General features: G+C 39.8%; 1 protein-coding gene across 1 annotated transcript in view; it reads right to left on the bottom strand.

Annotated features, from left to right (window-relative positions):
* DMD (dystrophin) overlaps positions 1-10,249 on the bottom strand; it is a 2,307,273-nt gene that overhangs the window by 820,557 nt on the left and 1,476,467 nt on the right. The window contains exon 48 of the mRNA XM_023515448.1: positions 8,476-8,661. Within this exon, the coding sequence (XP_023371216.1) occupies positions 8,476-8,661 (186 nt within the window). The remainder of the gene's footprint in view (positions 1-8,475; positions 8,662-10,249) is intronic.

Below are 10,249 nucleotides of genomic sequence, written 5' to 3'. Positions count from 1 at the left end.
ATCACTGCTCACAGTAGCCTCCTAACTCCTGGGCTAAAGCAAATCTCCTGCCTCAGCCTCCCAAGTAGCTGGGATTACAGGTACCCGCCACAATACCCGGCTATTTTTTGGTTGTAGCCGTCATTGTTGTTTGGTGGGCCTGGGCTGGATTCAAACCCGCCAGCTCAAGTGTACGTGGCTGGCGCCTTAGCTGCTTGAGCCACAGGCACCGAGCCCAAACTTTAACTTTTAATGAGAAAAATAAAGTCTTAGATAAAGCTACAAAGTGGGGTGATTTGTGTTTCATGTCCAATACTGATAGCAGTATGTCTCCTGAGGAAAGGGACAGATACCCCCTGGGGAGGCAGGCAGTTCCCTTTGAGGATCCGGAATGAGACCCTGAGAAACAAGGTGACTGGTGGCGTAAACATTTTCTAACATGTATCCTAGAAGGTTTAAGTCGATCCAGGAAAAAGCCTATGAATTACTCTAAGTTGTCTACTATTTACCAGGAGCCAAATGAGAGTTCCTCAGCCTTTCCTGAGCAGTGTAGGGAGGCGATGAGAAAACACAGATTTAACCTGACTCCTTAGAGGGTCAACTTATTTTAAAAGATAAATTTGTCACTTAGGTGGCCCCAGAAATTAAAAAGAAAAATAACTCCAGAAATTGACTCTAGACCCAGATCATAACCTGGAGAATCCTCTCGAAATGGCCACTGTGGTCTTTTATAACTGAGATGAGGAGAAAGAGGAGGAAAAAGGGAGAAGGGATAAAAAAGAATGACAGCTCTAGTAATAGCGCTCTGACAAATGAACATCATGCAGGGCAGAGGGAAGCCAGAGGAGCGAAGAACAAGTGCTTCCAATGTGGTCAGACTTTAGGAAGGACTGCCCCCAGCAGCACCAGCAGCTGGGCAAACCACCTGGCCCCTGTCCAGAATGCAAGGGTGACCACTGGAGGGTGGCCTGCTGTCCTTAGAGGCAAAGGCCTCCTGGGACAGTGATCCCATCCGCACCCAAACTGGACTGAGGGTGCCAGGGGCAGATTCTCATGGCTCCAGCTTGTGTCATCACCCCTCAACAGCCCTGGGTCTGCCTCATGGTGGAGGACCAGGAGACAGAATTTCTTCTGGACACTGGAGCAACCTTTTCTGTACTCCTCTCTAACCCTGTCTTTTATCCCCCAAATCTGTAACTATACAGGGGGTGCCTGGAACTCTGGTTACCAAATTTTTCTCTCAGCCTTTAAGCTATAATTGGGGTGACTGGCTATTCTCTCATGCCTTCCTAATCATGCCTGAAAGTTCTGCTCCCCTTTTGGGGAGGGACATAGTAACAAAAGAGGGAACAACCATTTATGTGAATATGGGACAAGAACCTATACTCTGCCTTCCCTTATTAGAGACAGAAATTAACCCAGAAGTGTGGGCTACCTAGGGACAGGTGGGAAGAGCAAGACCCAGTCCAGACATGGTTTTGTATACAGATGGAAGTTCTTTCATAGAACAAGGAACTCGCAAAGCAGGCTATGCTGTAGTTACTCAGTATGTTGTAACTGAAAGTGGGTCTCTCCTTTCAGAGATCAGTGTGCAATTAGCTGAAATAATAGCTTTAACCCGTGCTTTAGAAATTAGGAGAAACAAATGAGTCAATATATACACTGACTCAAAATATGCCTTTCTCATTTCACATGCCCATGCTGCTATTTGGAAGGAAAGACAAGACCTAACTTCTAATGGCTCTCCCATAAAATATCATCATGAAATAGGTTGTTACAAGCTGTTCATGCTCCACAAGAAGTAGCAGTTATTCATTGTAAAGGATGCCAAAAGACCTTAGACGAGACTTTTGGAGGTAACCAACTTGCTGATAAAGAGGCTAAGAGCACAAAAAGGAAAAATCCCCCTTGTGGCACCCCTCATTTGAGAGGGATTACTTGAGAATCATGCACCTCAATATACCCCAAAAGAAAAGGAATTGGCTTTGTCCAGAGACTATTCACTACTTCCATCAGTCTGGCTACAAAATAGAAGTCTTTTGCTATTACCTGCCACAAGCCAATGGAAAATACTTAAAACTTTACATCAGCCTTTTCATTTTGGCATTGAAAGTACCTATCAATGGCTAAAGCTCTCTTAATGGAAAAAACGTATTTAAAAACCACAAAACAGACTTGTGAGGTTTGTCAGAGAAACAATCCTTCAAATCACCATCTGGCTCCCCCAGGTATACAGAGACAAGGTAAATATCCTGGTGAAGATTGGCAAATGGATTTCACTCACCTCCCTAAGGCACATGGTGTACAATATTTGCTGGTATTTGTGGATACTTTCACTAATTGGGTTGAAGCATTCCCTTGCAGGACAGAAAAGGCCCAGGAAGTAGTAAAGGCTTTAGTACATGAAATTATCCCCAGGTTTGGACTCCCTCAGAGTTTGCAAAGTGATAATGGGCCAGCCTTTAAAGCAGCTATCGCACAGGGAATATCTAAAGCCCTAGTCATAAAATATCATCTACACTGCTCTTGGAGGCCCCAGTCCTCTGGGAAGGTAGAAAAAAATGAATGATAAAATTAAAGGACAGTTACAAAAGCTAATTCAAGAGACTCACCTCCCTTGGACTAAATTGCTTTCCATTGTTCTCCTTAGAATAAGAAATTTACCTCAGAAACTCAGTTGTAGCCCATTTGAATTATTATACGGAAGGCCCTTTTCAATGAACGATTTATTACTAGATCAAGAAACTGCAGAATTAGTAAAACATATTACTTCTTTAGCCAAATTTCAACAAATCCTCAAAAATTTCCCAACTAACATTTTCACTTTCAACACTAAAAGAGCTTTTCTGTCCTGGAGATCTAGTCATGATCAAAACTCTTCCCTCCAATTCACCTTCCCTAACCCCAATGTGGGAAACTTGGGAAGCTCCCTTTTCTGTTATCTTGTCTTCCTCTACAGCTGTTAAAGTTATGGGCATAGATTCCTGGATACATCATTCACCAGTAAAATCCTGGAACCTCCTACAGAAGCAGACCATGAAGAGAATCAACCACAGTCCACCTACACTTATGAGCCTAAAGAAAATTTGAAGTTATTGTTTAGAAGACAGCAAGGAAAGTGTTAATATAGTTTTCTTTTAATATCACTGACTTTGTTCCTCTAACCTGACACTGTAATTAACCCCCTCCTCTCACTGTTCTACCCTTGCCTTTGAATGTGCTAATTGGATTTGTGTCTTCCAGAAATATCAGCAAGCCACACACAGTAAAGGTGGTTCCAGTCCAAGACTTGATTCTTTTGTGGACCCCTGGATCACTCTCCCTCATCACTGGATTCAGCAGAAAGCAGTTAGATTGAGTCTTCATCCTTTTTCCCTTACAGCAGCTAGAGTTTCTCCTCTGAGAGGAAGAATTGATACAGGACAGGTGGCATTCCAGCCAGCTCAGCCCTAGTGGTATTGGTGCCACAGCAGCTGGCAGAGGAACCAGAGGGCTGGAGGGTAAGCCAGGCTCCCCCCACCCAGGAGGCTCCAGTAGCCAGAGGGGCCAGACAACTGCTGGGGAGACACCAGCACCTTAGGTCTCCCTCCCCTTGGACTTGGGGCTGAACAGCCCCACCCCACCCCCCGCCCCCGCCCCCATTTCCTAGGCCTGGCCAATTTCATGTATATTTCCTAGGCCAGGGAATGAAAGAGATTATAGCCATTCATTTGCTACTGATTTCCAGTTAAATGTAACTACAGGGAACCCCATGAGACTATATATATCCCTGGACAAAGAGCCGAGGCCCAACCTGGGTTCTCTCTGCCAGGAGCTTTGCTGTTTCTGTATTCTTTTCTAATCTGTAAATAAATCCTGTCTTGCCACTGATCTGTGGTCTGTGGATTCTTTCTTCGAATCACCGAGACCAAGAACCTACTGAAGACAAAACTCTGTTATCAAATCTACCCCCTCAACTTCCTTTAGTATTTTCCCACTAACCTGCCCCAGTAACTAAAAGCTCTTTGGCCTTTTGTTTCAAAATAACTGAGTTTCTTTCCCCTTTTAAAAACATTTTTGAATGAAGTCTCTTGCTTGTTAAGTTGTCCTGTGCAATTTTTCTTTGACAACACTCACAGCAACGTGAACATACACAGAAAAGGCTTTTGGCGTTCAGTTACTTTAATGGTCAGTCACTACAATTGAGTGTCTTTTGGTAGTATTCAGTGTGGATTTGACATTATGGGCAATTATGTTTCTTACAGAGTAAGGAAAATCCAGCAGAGGCATGTGTTGTTTATTTATAAACCACAGAAGAAAAGTCCTTCTCGAGTGGAGAGAAAACACCTTCCCTGCCATCAAGATGAGAGTATTTCAGTCAGTAATCCTTAACAGAAAATGATGTGTTCCCCCCTCACCTCATATTTTAATAAAAAGTTTGGAAAGCGGTAGTTAGGCAGTTTTATATCACATAAATAGTATACCTCTAGCTCATTATTGAAACCATTCATTAAAGACTAAAAACATCAGATCCTTTCCAGAAATTCTAAACTGGTCCCTGGAACTTAGCATTCAATTATCATTTCTGAAAATTGAAATCAACATATTTTATGTCTAAATTGAGAATCCATTTGAAAATCAAAATTCAAAGGCATGCCTTCTAGTGGGCTGACTGATGGGAAAGGGCTGTGATTACGCCTAATTTTCACCCTCTACATCACGATCTCATTGATTATGTTTCTCAGCTTGCCAAGGGTTCTGTGAGGTGATTTTCAAGATGAATATTGCTATTTGCAGGATTTCCTGAATAGGAATATTTCGGGAGCAAATTGCACAAACCAAGTGATGTGCAGTCAATTTTCACTCCAGCATAAACAATGTATTAGAACAGAGCCCTTAAGGCTTTTTTTTATTTGGGTTTCATTACACAGCTAGCTGCATTTCATCAATAAGCATGAAGTGCCAGCCAGGCAAAACTGAGGCTCACAGAGGGTATTACATATTTTTCTAACAGGTGCTCAGAGTTTGACTAGAGAAAACAAATGACCCGAATGGCAAAGCCTCAGGCCCTTTGTTTCAGAGGTAGCCATGGCTGCCACAGCCAGACAAAGAAAAGTTTCTTTAACTTGACAAATGAAAACAGGGCTCTGGTTGCTTGTCTGTCTACTTTCCTTGCCTTAACTAATTCTTAAGATTTTCTAAAAGGCAGTTTCTTTGTCTAAGTAAAAAAAATGGACACGTCTTGAAAACTTTATTTTTGGTGTTCAGTTGTTTAAAGCTAAGGAAAGCAAAGTGCATTTTCCCAACATTCTTTAACTGACAAACAATGTTAACATCTTTAAGCAGAGTGCTACGGGAGCCTGTAAAGACTAAAATCCCCTATCTTCAAGCAGAAGCTCTCTGTGCAATCTTAATAAATCATTTATTAGACAATGAGGGAGAGAGAAGCCAGACAAAGAGGGATAAAGCAATAGGCAAGTTACTAAATTATTCACTCGGGTCACCATTTTCTAATTACAAACTAGAGATTTGAGAATTAGTGGGAGAGACTTTCAAGTAGTCTTTTGGATGCAGCTATCAGCAGAAGAAAAGGGCAAAAGAAATATTTTTAAACTCTGCACTGCACAGATTAAAAAAAACTCCGACTATGCGTGGAGGACTGAAGTCGAGGTCTTTTCTGCCATGGACAAAGCAACTGCCTCTCTCCTACAGTGATTTTGACCCAGCTGCAAGAGGCAAATATGACTACACACAGTGGTGACTGGTGACTTCTAGCTTTGTTAACAGTAAGTGATTAACACAGTTGAGAGGAGGAGCATTCACTCCAAACTGCAAGGACCCATTTGGCAGAAACATACGAACCCCAAACAATCAGAGACCCAATGCGGGTTTTTGATACTTGAAAACCTTTTGGGGTAGAGGCACAGATCAGGACTAACATTTGGTTGACTCAACAGGATCTATTTGTGTCAGAGGATTTTGTTATGTTTTCTTTAAATATATTCCATGAAAACAGATAGGTAACATTCAGTATATTTTTCATTATTTCAAAGAACAGGCACATTTTAACTAAAGATTTAAGTAGAGCAATGTGCTTTTACCTGCGAGCTACAAAATGCTATTCCTGGTTGGGAGGAAAGAATTTACAGCTTTTCCTCATTGCAATACTAAACTGAGAACTTTTAAAAATATACTAGGTCCAAGATAATTGAAAATCTGGCTGAGGTTGTTGTGTATTGGGCCAAATACCTGTACTTTCTTATTGGGATTCTTGGTTGAGTAACGAAAAAAATCAGTATTGATGAGACATACTTGCCCTGGTCAATAATACAAGCTAGTTAAATACCTCAGAGGATACTAGGTGGAGAAATGGAAGGGATCCTAGAACCAGTGGCTTCTCTGAATCGACAATGTGCTTTGCACTCACCCAGTCATACCCCTTTTAACTCAAGTGCAGGGTGACTGGGGCATCAGAAGTCATGCCTTAGTGTCAAGAACTCCACTGTGCCCTTAATGTGAAGGCTGTTGTTATTCATCCTATGTGTATTTTCTTAAGGCAATTGAGTTTGTCACTAGATAAAGCCTGTGAGTTTGATTGGTCAATCCAAGACCTCACTGCCCCTGGCTGAGCAGGTTGAATATTATACAGGTAAAATGATGTCTGTCTACCTGTGACTTACACAATGCCATCTCTTGGAGAATGGGTAACAAAATGGTAGATACAAATGAAAGGGGAAAGTAAGGTAAAAGTGGTGGAGTGCACTTTGCTAATCTATCTCATTTTATTTATAGCAAGCCTCTGTCTCTTCATTCTCATTCAAACCCATCTTACTCAAACTTTCACTTTCTCTTCTCTCAAAGATTCTAAAACTTCCTTTTATCTCTGACTTCCCCTCATCAAAATGGTAACTAAATGGAGCTTAAAAATGTTAGGTTTTTACAATCCCGGAAAATAAATGAATTTAACAATTTGACTCAATGTCTTAAAAGGAAAACTTTATTCAAAGATGTTACTTATCTTTTTTAGTCTGAAGTTGCCCAACATTACATTAACTAATAGGTTGTGCTTTCAATTGAATGGGTTTATTTGATTGGCTACTTAAAGATTTTGGCCACCAAGGACATAAAAATAAGGGGGGGAGCAGCACGTTGGGACAAAAATTTAGATTAGGCTTGTAAAAGAGAGAAAAAATAGGAATAATCAACATGTTCAGGGACACTGAAAGGAGATGATTGTATCCAATTGGCAAAGTTGTTCTAAAGCCATCGTCTTACCTATAGCATCTCATTACCATTATGGGTGCCTTGGTACCATCTTTACCGATTCACTCAAAAACATAAAACAACCACGATATTCAGGGCCCTAGGATGGAAATGTTTAGATGTAAGTGAGAGAGCAGAGAAAAGTAAGAGGATGCCTTCTGCATTCACAGAGGTATAATGAGCTCTTCAAGTCTATAAAATTTATGCGTAAGTCAACAAAGTCAAGTAGAGGTTTACTAGAGGTTTACAGAGGTAAACTAGAGGTTTACAAGAAATCATATCAGGATTCTAACTGCTTGGGGTATGGAAGAAAATTTTGAAGACCTTTAAATTCAGTCTTAAAGAATGGGAAAAAATTCACCATGCTAAGAAAACTGAAAGAAGTCATTTAAAGAAGAGAGAAAAGTAAGAACACATGTATGGCATCAAAACACTTGGATGTGAAGCTACCACACAATTTGGTGTGGCTAAAATATAAGGGGAGATTGTTGGAAGAATAACAGAAGAGCAAACTGGAGTCAGTCTGAGAGCGCTTTATGAGGTCTACTCGAAAGCCTAGACATTATTTTGTAGGTACCTAATCTCTTAGACAACTTAATTCTGGATAAGGAATCTACAAATATGCATTAAGTAAAATTAAAGCAGGGATGGAAAGTGGATAATAGTAAATACTGTATAAATGTTCTAGTGATGTGAGTTCAGTGATGATATTATTTCTAGTAAATGCTGGAAGCAAAAACCTGAATAAGCTAGGCAAATAATACAGCAATTAATATCATTATAACAAAAATAATATTAATGATGACAAACATTCTTTGCTTGGAAGTTAGGCTTCTGAATCTTCTCTGAGGCCCATCTATAAACTTCCTTATTAAATACAGTTTTAGTCCTTCAGTATCATGTTGGTTCTTCATCTTACTCTAACCTCCAAGTGATGTCTGATCACCCTGGCCTGCTTTCAGTAAGAACCCTGTTAGGTCGGATTAGCCAGAATACCCCCCTTACCCAATATTCACTTAGTAATTTTCCACCCACTGATTCCTATCTTGCTCCATGAAGTCCAATATTTCTCTCTCTCCCACATGACCCCACTGAAATGGTCCCTGTAACCATTGTGATGATCCCAAATAAAGTCTTCCATACTGCACTTTAAAAGTGATGATTTTTTCTTGAACAATGATAATGAACAAGGAACTTAATTCAACTATATTGCCATGCTTTTAGAAAACAATGTTTAAAGCAAAAAATTCCTACCTTAATGTCAAACGGTCCTGTTTGATTTGGTTGGTTAAAAATTTCCAACTGCTTCCTAATAGGAGACAGCCACAGAAGCAGATGATTTAACTGCTCTTCAAGGTCTTCAAGTTTTTTTTCAAGCTGTCCAAGGTCTTTTATGTGTGCTTCAATGTCTCCTTTTTTCTCAGGCAAAGCCCTAGAAACCTGAAAGAAAAAAATATATAAAAGGTAAACAATCCTTGAGGTATAAACAAAGAAATAAAAACATTATTTTCAAAAGTTATTTCTTATGAAATGTTATAGAAATGTACTGGTTTGGGTATTTTAACAGCTTGATATCAATTGGTTACATATATTACATTAGGATTTAATCCATGTATTAGAGATTATTCATTAACACGCTAAAAAACATCTATGCTTTAAAAATACTACCACTTTTTTTGACATTTAAAACATACACCTTACACACATGCACGCCCAACTCTAACCCATAAAAGTAGGAGGATACATTCTTTATTTATCCATTCACTTACCATACATAATGGTTTGTCGTATATTACATGCCAGACACATTGCCTTTGCAATTATAAAAATGAATAAGCCAAGTTATTCAGCATTAGTACCAAGATATATAACACAGATCTTCTAAATCTCAAATGAGTGATTTAAATTCAAAGAACATCCTACAATTAAAACCAAACCAAACTATAATTTTTGTTTGTATAGTAATCACTTCTTCTACTTACTATACTTGCCTCTAGCTTTCTTTTGTGTTAGGGAAATTGTAAAAGGAAATCCTTTTATATACAAGAAAAATTGGTGAGGTATGCATTTTTTTCAAGCTATTGTTTGTGAATTCTAGTGTAGCCAAGTGAACAGACATATATAATTGAGATGAAAAGTAAAAAAAAAAAAAAATTGGATTAGAGCAGAATAAAACAGAACAATTACAGGTTATTTTTATTAAGTGCTTAGTATATACCAAGCATCATGTTTGCAAGTTTCATATTTATCGCCTTCTTTAATCCATTCAATGGCCGTATGGTGTATAGGTATTATTATTATTCTAATTGTACTTATGAATAGTGACAGTGTTGACAAACATTAAATGACTTAGGAAGCAGTATGATACTGGTGTTAAACATCATGAAGTCTACAGTTAGGCTCCTGGGATTTAAATCCTGGTTCTGGCTCTTGGCTAACACTTCAGCCAACTTTACTCTCTCAGTGCCTCCTGTATACACTGGGAACAATGATAGCACCTGATTTACAGGGTAACTGTAAGGACTAAATAAAGCAATCCGTGAAAATTGCTTAGATCAATACTCTGCATGATAGTGAATGACAATAAGGTCATCAAATATTAGTGATGACTGCTCAAGCTCAAATGTAAATGCACATTTAGGATAAATAAGAGGGAATCCCTTTTTCAGACTATTAGACATTAATACTAATATCCCAAATTGTGTTTGCAGCCGCCGCTGGGCCACCATCGCTGTCTAACGCCAATGCCGCCTCTAGCTCGCCCAGCCGCAGACGGAGAAGGGGGGTAAGTAAGGAGGTCTTTATACCATGGCTCCTACAAAGCAGACTGCCTGCAAATCCACCAGTGGTAAAGCACTCAGGAAGCAACTTGGTACAAAAGCCACTCAGTGCGCCCTCTGGCTCGGCGCCTGTGGCTCAAGTGGCTAAGGCACCAAGCCACATACACCTAAGGTGGCGAGTTCAAATCCAGCCCAGCCCCCCAAACAACAATGATGGCTGCAACCCAAAAAATAGCCAGGCGTTGTGG

Source organism: Otolemur garnettii, unplaced genomic scaffold (assembly GCF_000181295.1).
Source record: "Otolemur garnettii isolate 467f Iridium unplaced genomic scaffold, OtoGar3 scaffold00072, whole genome shotgun sequence".
In the NCBI taxonomy this organism is placed as follows: domain Eukaryota; kingdom Metazoa; phylum Chordata; class Mammalia; order Primates; family Galagidae; genus Otolemur; species Otolemur garnettii.
Note: the sequence above shows the minus strand (reverse complement) of the source record. Positions and strands in the feature narration are given on the sequence as shown.